The 12,648-nt window shown below is 45.5% G+C and overlaps 1 protein-coding gene and 1 pseudogene across 1 annotated transcript in view; both read left to right on the top strand.

Moving 5' to 3' along the window:
- Nucleotides 1-9,019, top strand: part of SMARCC1 (SWI/SNF related, matrix associated, actin dependent regulator of chromatin subfamily c member 1) — a 125,838-nt gene extending 116,819 nt beyond the window's left edge. Inside the window, exons 27-28 of the mRNA XM_049777334.1 lie at nt 5,104-5,280; nt 8,008-9,019. Of these exons, the coding sequence (XP_049633291.1) occupies nt 5,104-5,280; nt 8,008-8,114 (284 nt within the window). The 3' untranslated portion in view covers nt 8,115-9,019. The remainder of the gene's footprint in view (nt 1-5,103; nt 5,281-8,007) is intronic.
- Nucleotides 6,274-6,391, top strand: LOC126015065 (uncharacterized; annotated as a pseudogene).
- Nucleotides 9,020-12,648: the final 3,629 nt, after the last annotated feature.

Here is a 12,648-nt window from a genome sequence, read left to right as displayed (position 1 = left end):
TTTCCATTCTCTGGGGGACTCAGCGAGGGACTGCACTGGAGATATTTTAGAAATTAAGCGATGAAATTTGCCCAGGGTTGGAAATTCACAGATTCCTTTCCTGGGTGATGATGCTCTTTCCCAACTGCCTCTCCAGCTAAAGAGTAAAAATAAAATCCTTAAGTGATGTTCCATTAGACATGATGGGCATAACACTTTAGTAGATCTAATAAACCTGAGCGTGTGAGGGATTTTTCCACTAGGCTCAAACTAATTTTAGCAAACCTTTCCATTTTTTAGACTTCAGATGCCTGCTGTTTTTTTTTTTTGTTGTTTTTTTTTTTTTTAAAGAAAGCTTGTATGTAGGTCATACTCCCATCAGTTTGTTTTGATGCTGCTGTTTTGAAGCCTCTCCCCAACCCCTACCTCCCTCCTACTCTCTTCCTCCTGTCATTCTCTCCCTCTCCTGAGGAAGGCACAAGCTGGATTTTTTAATTTTGGAGAGCCATCGCCAGTAGCCATACTTGGAAGCTACTCTGGCTCAATGTTCAAGGATCACTCTAAACAGTGCTCAGAGACCAACCAGAGCCAGAGATTGAACTTGGAGCTTCTAAAAGGAGGGCATGTGCTCTAGCCTATTGAACTGTGTCTGACCCCTGATTTTTTTTTGATGGGAGAGCCACACTCCACAGCACTCCGGTATTACGCCTGACAGGCTCAGGGACATATGGGATGCTATGGATTGAAAGCAGGTTAGTCATGTGCCAGGGAAATGCCCTACCCACTGTGGAATTGTTCTGGATTAGACATTTTTTAAAATGGAAATTACAAACACATTTTACTTTGTTTGGTATGGCAAACCTTTTGGTTTTAGTGAGATAAACTTCATAAAGTTTATTAAGAATTATGGGGCTGGGGGGGCCGGGTAGGTGGCGCTGGAGGTAAGGTGTCTGCCTTGCAAGCGATAGCCAAGGAAGGACCGCGGTTCGATCCCCCGGCGTCCCATATGGTCCCCCCAAGCCAGGGGCGATTTCTGAGCACATAGCCAGGAGTAACCCCTGAGCGTCAAACGGGTGTGGCCCAAAAACCAAAAAAAAAAAAAAGAATTATGGGGCTGGGGCCGGAGAGATAGCATGGAAGTAAGGCGTTTGCATTGCATGCAGAAGGACGGTGATTCAAATCCTGGCATCCCATATGGTCCTCCAAGCCTGCCGGGAGTGATTTCTGAGCCTAGAGCCAGGAGTAATGCCGAGCGCTGCTGGGTGTGACCCCCCCCCACCCAAAAAAAAAAAAAGAATTATGGGTCTGTGGCTGGTACAAAAATATAGTGGGTAAGGCATTTTTGTGTTACTCGAAGCCACATCAGGTTCAGTCTCTGGCATCTTATATGGTACCTCAAGCCTACCAGGAGTGTTCCTGAGCAGTAGTGGATATGGCCCAAAACCAACAATAACAAAAATTATGGGTCTAAAATAATAGCTCAGCAGTATATGGCCGACCCAGTACAGGCCTGGGTTCTATCCCCAGTATCCATATGGTCCCCTGAGCCTGCCAAGAGTGATTTCTGAGTGCAGAGCCAGGAGTAACCCTGAGCACTGTCAGGTGTAGCCCAAAAACCAAAAATAAAAAAGAGTGATAGTATAGCCTCTAGGGCGATTGCTGTGTACTTGGCCAACCCAAATTTGATCCCCACTATCCCATATGATCCCCTGAGCACCTCCAGGTATGGCCCACAAACAAACCCAAAAACCCATTAAGTTTATTAAGAATTAAAAGAGTGCAAAAAGGGGCCGGTGAAGTGGCGGTAGAGGTAAGATGTCTGCCTTGCAAGCGCTAGCCAAGGAAGGACCGAGGCTCAATCCCCTGGCGTCCCATATGGTCCCCCCAAGCCAGGGGCGATTTCTGAGCTCTTACCCAGGAGTAACCCAAGCATCAAACGGTGTAGCCCAAAAACCCAAAAAAAAAAAAAAAAAAAAAAAAAAAAAGAAGAGAGTGGAGAGCTAGTTTATAGTAAGGTGCTTATTTGACCCAGGTTCAGTCTCTATTATTTCATATGGTCCCCCAAGCACTCCTGAGTACAGAGCCAGCAGTAACCTGATCATTGCTGGTTGAGACCCATAATCTAAAGAATGAAAAAACGGACTGGAACAATAGCACAGCGGGTAGGGCGTTTACTTTGCACACTACCCTGGGTTCAATTCCCAGTATCCCATATGTTTCCCCATAACCCCTGAGTGCCATCTGGTATGGGCCTAACCCAAAACAAAACACACACACACACACACACACACACACACACACACAAAACAACACACACACACACACAAAATATCCTTGTATAATTCCTTTTGTTCCTGGGTAAATTTTTTTTTGTTTTGCTTTGTTTTTGGTTTTTGGTTTTTGGGTCACACCCGGTGATGCTCAGGGGTTACTCCTGGCTATGCGCTCAGAAGTTGCTCCTGGCTTGGGGGACCTTATGGGACACTGGGGGATTGAACCGCGGTCCGTCCAAGGCTAGCGCAGGCAAGGCAGGCACCTTACCTCTAGCGCCACCGCCTGGGTAAATAAATTTTTATTATTAATATTAAATAATCTTTCAAAAAAAAAAAACCACCACAAACAACCATGTTGGTTTATCAACTTCAAAGGAATGGCCCGATTTGTCAACTGTAATTAGGCTGCGTGTGTGGTGCTTCTGGTCTGAAACTTTGAGAGTTTCATACTTTCCTTCCGCTCAGTTTTCCAATGTTCCTCTACTGTGGCATCTAATCCCTGGTCTCCTATTAAGTTATCAAAGCAGAAGTCTGTCAGTCCTCCCTTGTCTTTCACTTTATGTCCAGCCTGAACTTCACACTCCAACACCAGGCCTAATTTCTTTATACTTGGCTCCATTCTTGTTTTACCCACTCACTGGTCCCTCGGATGCCAGCAGGGTCTTGTCCTCAACTTTTTGCTCCTATTCTGTATATTCATTCTGCTCTCACATAGCTCCTGTTTCTCAGAAAAAGACCTTTTTGTCTGGTCTACACTGTGACTTCTCTGCATCCCCTAAGCTTCCCATCACAAGAAATCATGCCTAGTCTTCCTTCTCCAGAGTCATTCATTAGCACGTATTCTATCCTCCATGCTCTACATCCGGTCAGCATGCCAGGCTAATTCATCCACTTGTGTTTGTGAATCCTTTCTAATGGACAACATGTCCTATAACCTGGATTTGCTTTTGCTTTTTAACTATTTGGAGTCTATTGCTCTTCAGTGAAAAGCAGTTAATAGAACAGTAGACCATGTAGGAACCTTGGGGTGACCGGTGAGTAGCTGCATCTCAAGAATAACATTCACATTATTGTCTCAGTACTTAACTCAGGCCTTGTGCACAAAACAGTGTTGTTGCGCTGTTCATTATCTTCCTCCTCCACCCCCTTTTCTACATCATTCAAATCCCAGGTCTGTAACAAGCTTGTCACAGTGATACTCTGAAGTTGCTTGCTCCTTCCAGGATTTTCCTGAATGTGCCTCACATCCCTTTGTAGTCATTTATTCTTATGTGCTCCACATTCTGCTTGTCATTTGTCTGTCATTTCCTAAACCGATTGACTCTCCTGTACTGCCTATGTCTCAGCACCCTGGCCCAGCACCTGTTCTGACTTTGTTGGACGTGATTTGACCAGATTCTCCTTCAGTGTTGGGCCTCTTGGACTGCTTCTGGGCTCTTTCCTGATGATAGTGTCAAGCACAAACAAACTAATAACAAATTATCCTCCGGGGCTTAAGGAATAGGACAGTGGGTCGGATATTTGCCTGTTGTGCAGCCAACTTAGGTCTAATCACCAGCACCATATCTGGTCCCCTGGAGCACTACCAGGTATGGCCCCCAAAATAAAAATAGAAATTTAAAATTTATATAAGCATATAAATACAGAGCTTTTCAGGGGATGACAATTTGGCTTTTTGTTTGTTTAGGAGCAATATCCAGCAGTGCTCAGGTTTTTTTTTTTCCCCTGGCTCTGCTTAGGAATCGTTGTAAGCCAGGGGATTTAGGGGACCACATGGGATGCCAGGGATTGACTCCGCTTTGGCTGTCTGTGTACAAGGCAATATCCTTATCTGCTGTGCTATCTCTCTGACCTCACATACATTTTTTTTAATTTGCTTGAGATTTTTTTTCCCTTTGTTTTGTAGCCACACCCAGTGGTGTGCAGGGATTTATGTCCTGGCCCTGTGCTCCAGAATTATTCCTGGTGGTGCTCAGGAAACCTTTATGCTATTACTCCGACCCTCAAATACAGTTGTTGATTTTTTTGGGGGGGGGGGGGCCACACCCGGTAATGCTCAGGGGTTACTGCTGGCTATGTGCTCAGAAGTTGCTCCTAGCTTGGGAGACCATATGGGACACCGGGGGATCGAACCGCGGTCCATCCAAGGCTAGCACAGGCAAGGCAGGCACCTTACCTCCAGCGCCACCGCCCGGCCCCAAGTTGTTGATTTTTTAAGCACACATTCCAGCCCTTTGAACTCTCATAACTTCTCATCTGCATGCGGCACTCAGACTGTACACTGACCTGGTCGTGAAACTCTCACTCCCTCTCCCTTGGTCTGTACTTAGCATTTATGTCCTTTGGGAGGTGTTTGACCAAACTAACCCTTTTATATCTTTTTGTAATTGTTTTCTCATAACTGCCTCCTCTGGGTTTAAAGAAATTTGTTCACAGACATGTCCCATTACCTGTCTCTGCCCTCAACTTGATTTAAAATTTGTTTGTTGTTCGGGGGCCACACCCTGTGGCACTCAGGACTTATTCCTGGCTGTTATACTAAAGTATAACTCATTGTGGGTTTGGGGGACTATGGGATACCAAAGATCAAACCTGGTCATTTGTGTGCAAGGCAAATGCCCTACCAAGTATACTATCTCTCTGGCCCCTCTGCCTACAAACTGAAAGTCAACTAGATTGTAATAAGGATATCAATGCTTTTCTTGGTGTTTCATATTATAATAAGGATATAAATGTCTTTTTTTGATATTTCAGATTTTTGAGGCTTAGGTGTTTGTATTTAGCCGACTTCCACAGTAAATTGACCCCCTTCTTTCTTGTATGCTTATAGTACTTTCAATTTCTTCCACAGGTCAGCTACCCGGCCCAGTTTCCATGCTGCCCGGGCAGCCCATGCCAGGCCGCATGATTCCTACTGTTGCAGCCAATATCCACCCCCCGGGGAGTGGCCCTGCCCCTCCTGGTATGCCTCCAATGCCAGGAAATATCTTAGGACCCCGGGTACCACTCACAGCTCCTAATGGCATGTGTAAGTAGCACGATTGGGGGTTGCATTACCTGAGGGTCTCTGGGGGGGGGGGGGCTGGGGGGGCGGGGTCTGTTAAGAAGGGAAGAGAGCTTTGTTCTTTCCTTGTGGGTTAGTGTTGGTCCATGGACAGTAGTATCACTGATGGTGCTGGTGGTGAATTCTGGAATATGTTTTCTTGGAGTTTGGGGAGCCCAAACCCGGTGACGCCCAGGGGTTACTCCTGGCGCTCTGCTCAGAAATCACTCCTGGCAAGCATAAGGGACCATATGGGATGCCGGGATTCGAACCACCGTTGGTTCAGGGTTGGCTGCTCACAAGGCAAACGCCCTACCTCTGTGCTATCTCTCTGGCCCAGGAATATCTGCTTTTGATCAGCACTTTTCCCCACATGTACTGAGGCCATATCAGCTGGGTTAATATGCATAGGGTGCTCTTGGCTCCAAGGGCTGGGAGTCAAAAGACATATAGAGCTCCTGTGTGATGTTACAGGGGTCTTTTATGTATACAAGATTCAAAAGTGGTAGGTGTGAGAAAAAAGATTTAAGAGGTGGACAACAAGGCACCGAGATGATACAGTGGTTAAGCCATAGAGCTGCCCTTGCTCTGCTCCAACCCTGGACTCCAGGGGATAGATAGCTTCAGAGGCTCTGGCACGCCCTTTGCTCCTAGAGACCTTGGGGACAGTGAATATAGTCACCAAATCAGCCAGGTGCCGAAGCCAAGTATCCTGGCTATTTATTTTCACAGTGGGGAGCTAGGGCACATACATTGCTGACCTCAAGGAGCTTCATTGGGCAAACAAGAAATGGACAGTTGAGGGACTGGAGCGATAGTACAGCGAATAGGGCACTTGCCTTGCATATAGCCAACCCAGGGGTTCAATCCCTAGCATCCCAGATGGTCCCCTGAGCTCACCAGGAGTGATTCCTGAGTGCAGATCCAGGAGTAACCCCTGAGCACAAAAACCGAACCAAAACAAAAATAAAAAAATCAGTCTACGGCCATACCACCCTGACCGCGCTGATCTTTTCTGATCTCGGAAGCTGAGCAGGGTCGGGCCTGGTTAGTACTTGGAAGGGAGACTGCCTGGGAATATCGGATGCTGTAGGCTTTAAAAAAAATCAAATAGATAATTGAATAATAGAACAGGATTTACCAAAAAGGTAGCAGGAAAATAGAAAGTTGCTTGAGTTACTCTTTGAGATTTCCCTGTCCTAGAAGGCAGACTCTGTTAACAAGAATGCAGTTCATCTCTTTCTCTCTTCCTTCCCTCTTCCTTCCTTCCTTCCTCTCCTCTTTTCCTCTCCTCTCCAGATTGTATGTACAAGAATGCAATTCATTGTTTCCCCTCTTCTTCCACTTCCTCCCTTCCTCGTCGCTACCTCTCTCCCCTCTCTTTCCTAGAATAAAGTCAACTCGCTGAAAGAGGACAGTACTTTAGCTGGGTGCATTTAAAAAATGGAAAGGAAACAAATCTCTCTTCAGTTGCTATACCAGGTTTCATATGCGCACATACACTCCCTGTCACAAACGAGCATTTTAGGGGCTCTCGAATGGTCACATTGGCTGGTTTTCTAGGATCAGTGATCTTTAAAAAGTTCTGAAGAGCCTTGAGTGTTCGGAGGAAATATCCTGGGAAGAAGATTGGGCAAATTGACTGGTAAACATAGCTGCACAGGAATTTATTGGAGTAAATCTAATTTTTTTTAACAGATTAAATGGTCTCTAAGGTTTCTTTATACAATAAAGCAGCTCAAGTTGAAATAGAAAGAGCCTCAGATAATCATACTAATTGTTCCCATCAGCACCTGACCTAGTTTTGACCAGAAATCCTAGGGCAGCGGTTCAAGAGCTTTGGGACATCCTAGGAATGACCAGCTTGTCAACAGCTGCCTCAGATAACACACTCTGACCCTGGTGAATACAATTAATCAGAAGGAACTTGGTGAAAATCTGTTGTGTGCGAGACTGGGCACTGTCAGAGGAAGAAAAAGAAAACATGAAACTTGCCCAGGAAGAAGTTTATTGTTTAATTGGAGAAATGAGATTTGCAGAGAGCCATTAAACACAATTTTGTTTGTTTGTTTGTTTGTTTTTGGTTTTGGTTTTTGGGCCACACCCGTTGACGCTCAGGGGTTACCCCTGGCTATGCGCTCAGAAGTTGCTCCTGGCTTGGGGGACCATATGGGACGCCGGGTGATCGAACCGTGGTCCGTCCAAGGCTAGCGCAGGCAAGGCAGGCACCTTACCTCTAGCGCCACCGCCCAGCCCGTTTGTTTGTTTTGATTTTTGGGCCACACCCGGCGTTGCTCAGGGGTTACTCCTAGCTGTCTGCTCAGAAATAGCTCCTGGCAGGCATGGGGGACCGTATGGGACACCGGGATTCGAACCAACCACCTTTGGTCCTGGATCGGCTGCTTGCAAGGCAGGCGCCACTCATTAAACACAATTTTAAAGTATAATTAAGTCCTGTAAAGATCGGGAGCCATTTTTGGAAGTGGCGGATCTTGACGTGAGATGGGACTGTTTGAGAGACTTCATTCTTCCCCTTCCATTTGGGTGTAGATAGCAGCATAAGCCGTAATCTGTAGGCTCAGGACCCAGTGGCAGCCATGTGTGGATAAGCTGCATCACTTGTCGGCCATCAAGCAAAGGACTTCCTGCCCATTGCTTCTTCTGCAAGCCCGTGTTCACAGTGCTGATGACAACTTTTACCTTTGTTTGCAGATCCCCCTCCGCCACAACAGCCGCAGCAGCAACCACTGCCGCCACCCCCTGCAGATGGAGTCCCACCACCTCCTGCTCCAGGCCCTCCAGCCTCAGCTGCACCCTAGCCTGGAAGATGCCGGGTCCATCCATGCCCAGTGCCACCAACTGGAGTGGGGAATGACAAGACCTTGTATTCCTCATTTTCCTTCAGTTTCTTTCAGGATTTTCTTTCATGTAGCCCCAAACATCGCAAATCTCCCATTCCTCTTGCCATCCCTCTCCATGCTCTCACACCGCTTATGTTAGGTTCTCAGCTGGCACTCAAAGGGAAATCTGTGGTGACGGTGTGTCATTCATCCTAAACGTAACCTTGGTCTTCCCTGCCCTAGTATGAGGTCACACTCATATTTTATCTGCAGGTTCTGTCCATGTTAGTAGTCTGTGTCTTTGGCATTTTTGCTTACCTGCAGCTTTTGCTCTTTGTCTTATGCTTTTATGGGTGATACTTTGTAATCTTTCTCTTTTTTCTCTTTTCTTTTATCATTATTGCTTTAACAGAAAGCATCCTATGTTAATAGGAACCAAAAAAAAAAAAAAGCTGGTGATGGGCAAAGGGGGATAGCTAGAGGAGACAAACCTTAAGGCATTATAAGTGACCTTATATCTGCTTATCTGAGCGAAGAATGGTGCTGATGGCAAAGTTTCATGAGACTTTTGCCACACATAGATGCACCAGAATTAAGAGATTGGGGGGAAGGGACCCCACTGACTTTATCTCGTGAGGACGGAGGGCCTTCACACTGTCTGATAGAATAGACCCCTTTGTAGATGTGAGGTGAGAGCACAAGCATTAGACTAGACCCACCCCTTCTCCAGGCCCAGTAGTTCTCATTTTCTATGCAGATGGTTTGTTGGCTTGGGGTGGGTGTTTGGTTTCTGGGGTGAGAATTGGGGTGGTATTCCTTCATTCCCTAGATGAGCCTGGAAACTTTGAGGAATCTAGGGCAATGGCCACCCAAGTTAATCACACCTACTATTCACTGCTTTATATGCATTCTTTTCTCTCTTTAAAAAAAAAACTTAGGGGCCGGGCGGTGGCGCTAAAGGTAAGGTGCCTGCCTTGCCTGCGCTAGCCTCAGACGGACCACGGTTCGATCCCCCGGCGTCCCATATGGTCCCCCAAGCCAGGAGCGACTTCTGAGCGCATAGCCAGGAGTAACCCCTGAGCGTCACCGGGTGTGGCCCAAAAACAAAAAAAAAAAAACTTAAAAAAGAAAAAAAAAAGTAGCTAGTGCTAAGCATTTTAGCTCATGGAACTTCGTTAGGATGGCTGGGACTTTATAGCCCCAAACTACCTCTTGCAGTAGTCAGGGTGAACAGAATTTAGTGAAGCGGTACTTTAGCTTTGGGATGGAATTGGAGAAGTGGGGGGCAGGATCAACAGCTCTCATGCCTGCCCCTTTCCCTGAGATCTCACATTCCATCTTATCACAGTTGTCGTGGTAATATTGGCGATGCCAAGGAGGGTTGCTCAGGCTGGGAGAATAGAATGCTATCCCAGAGGAAGAGCCACTAAAATGCCTTAACTTGAGCCCATTTCCACCCCTGCTGATGAATGAATGACTTGGGAGTAGTCTGTCTTCTCTCCTTGTCCTTCCCTCACCTCTATCTTCCTGTAGATGGGTAAAAGGCATTTTTGGTGAACTCGTCCAAAGCACCTCTTCACATTCTCAAGTGGCAGTTGAGTTATTTAGAATGCAAGGTGGAACATCGTTTGAATCTCTTTTCTATATACTAAAAATTACAAAGCTTTACATAGGAGAGGGTTTAGGGAGGTGTTTTTAAAACACCTGTTAACTTTTTTCCCCTTTATCAGAAAGCAAAAAATAAAACCACAGTTAAGATTTGCCTTTCAAACCCTCAGGTGTTGCCTCCCATAGAAATGGCCTGGTCACCATGAGAGCACTGTACCAAGGAGACCTTGTTTCTTGTGAGTTGTTTCTGGACTCTTGGAGTGGAAATGAGCCTGTTCCTCCCTACTGGAGTTTAGTTCCAATGCATTTGCCTCCAGAAAGACCCCAGTGCCTTTTGACAATGGCTAGGGTTTTCCCTATTTCCTATCAGTCTTTTCCAAAGGAAACGCATTCCAAATACTTTTTTCCACTGGGGTCTTAGAAGAAAAGTAGAATTCTGGTTCATACTGTGGTCCCTGGTAACCTCAGGTCTTTATTGAGATCACTTTGAAATTTAAAAGATCCAGGTGGAAATATTTTTACTATGCTGGTAATTATTCTACAGAACACCTGAATTCTTAACATTGTTATATTTCACTGTAAGTGCTGAATTTTTTCTTTTCATGTCTTTGATCTGATTTCCCTTCATTCCTGTAATACGGCCACCCAATTTTGTGAGGGGGGGGGGATAATATGTGGTTTTTGTACAAATGTGTTTCTCATTGTGTTGTTATTTTGGAAAAATGGGAGGGCATATTAGGAGATGGGAGGAAATCGATCAAAAAAGACCTACTCCCTCTTTTTCAGTGAATAAATAGAACATTGTTTATGGATTCTAAACCTCTTCCTGTGTACTATGAAAAGCTTATTAAGCCTTACCTGTTCTCGCCAACAGCCAAAGATTGGTGGCTGGGGGAGATTTGGGGAGCCCTGAGAGTTGACCATCATAATTCATAAGAAACACAAGAATAAATGTGCCTTACCCCCAGTTACTTCCATAAGCAAGTGAAGAAATGAGTAGATGGATGGTCATCCAGGAGGATATCCAATCTCCTGGTCTCCAAGACAAGAAAAGTTTGTGAGTGAGCTAGAGGAAGAATGTCATCAGGGTGCAGTTTGTTTTGGGCTCTGAACCCAGTGGTGCTTATGGGTACTGGAGATTGAACCCAGGTCTGCCACATGCAGGTAGGGTACCTTATCTCTGGCTCTTGTTGTATTTTAGATCCACCCAGGTTGGAGATACAAGCCTTGAAGGCGGATTCCATGACCATTATCTATTTAATAATCTATTGAGCACACCCCACAGACACAGGTCCTTTTCAGGAAACAGCTATGCTTTCAGATACCTTATCCACGGAGGCAAAGAAGTAGTGGGATTTTACTTTGTGGGTGTACCACCAGGGTCTGGGCTTAACGGGTGGGAGGTGTCAGCAGTTCCAGCAAGGGCTGTAGCCAGTGCAGTCAATGTGCAACATATACTCTGCCACCAAGCTAGTCTAGCAAATTCTCCCTAGAGATTCTGGGCGGAATCTTTATGCCCAGGAAGTGAACGCTTCACTCCATAATGGATGCCAAGCTGCTTTCTGACCTGTTGGAATTCTCCTCTTTAGTAAAAGACTGCTAGAATCAGTGGAGTCTCCAGATTCCCATACTTTCCTAAAAGTGCTGAGGAGGTTAATCCTTGAACCAAACAAAGTCTGGTTTATAAACATGGGTGTTAAGGGTGTTAATTCTTTTTAAAGCTTAACAGAACACACAGCCAGTCTCCCACGGGTTCTTTATCCTTACTACAAGGTAATTTCCCCCAAATGCGATTAAGAACAGCAGTTTTCCAACTTCAGTGTAGATCAGGATCTACCCACAGGATTGTTGACCATACAAGCTGCTAGCCAAACACTCAAAGCCGATAGAATAATTCTGGAGTGAGTTCTATGATTCTACATTTTTAAAAGGTTCAAAGGGAGTTCTGATTGTAGGGAACACCTGGTGAGAATGAACACTGGTTACAAAGATTGTAGGATGGAACTGTGTCTATCTCTCTAGTTCGTAATAACTTAATCAGCAGCCCGTAGCCCTCACTTTATTCTATGCCAGAGTCATAGTAATGAGTAAGGTGGTGGGGGTTCCCTGGCAATATTTAACAAAAGTAGATAGTGCCAACACCACGTGGAAAATGAAATAAATCAACCTAAACAAGTCTCAGAACAATTGTAGCTAGTTTTCCTTGAGACCTCCTATCCCTGTTCCAGCTCTCCTGGGACTTTTGAAATATACTTACCTGAACTTCTTAGTCCCTACTATGCCCAGAAGCACCCAGAGGGGCCTCCAGGCCCTTCCAAACTCACTGAGATGAGCCAGTATGCTCATCTCTAGTATTAACCTTGACCATATAGTCTAGGATTCTTTGCAGACCTCGGAAGAATGGTCATGCCTTAATACAGTACAGTAACTACCATCTTCAGATCATCAGGTAGCAAAATGTCTCCCTTTGGGTCTGGAGCAATGCAGCAGGCTGAACTGACTCAGGTTCAGTCTCTGGCACTCCAAATGGTATGAGCACTACTGAGTGTGATACAAGTCCTCCTCACCTGAAAACAAAATGCGGACTCCCACTCAGGTTCTCTGTCCATTCAGTTTATTCTCACTGCCAGATTGAGGAAGTTGAGTGCAAGGACTCCTGGATAATAGTCAACCCTTCACAGAAACTTATAAATTCACTAGTTGATTTGACTTAATACACCAACCGTGATGGAATCCTTCTGACCATACAAATAGACCAAGAATACTGCTTAGCCCCGAAAGTTTACTCTGCATTGACAAATTTCCCAGGAAGCATGGAGAGAGGCTGACAGTGAGGCAGACAGGTTTGGTTCATTGAAGCTGACTGGGCTTGCTTTTGTAGCATGACTTTTCCCAACTGACTTGA

This window comes from Suncus etruscus, chromosome 7 (assembly GCF_024139225.1).
Source record: "Suncus etruscus isolate mSunEtr1 chromosome 7, mSunEtr1.pri.cur, whole genome shotgun sequence".
Lineage (NCBI taxonomy): Eukaryota > Metazoa > Chordata > Mammalia > Eulipotyphla > Soricidae > Suncus > Suncus etruscus.
This window is presented reverse-complemented; position numbering and strand designations above follow the sequence as displayed.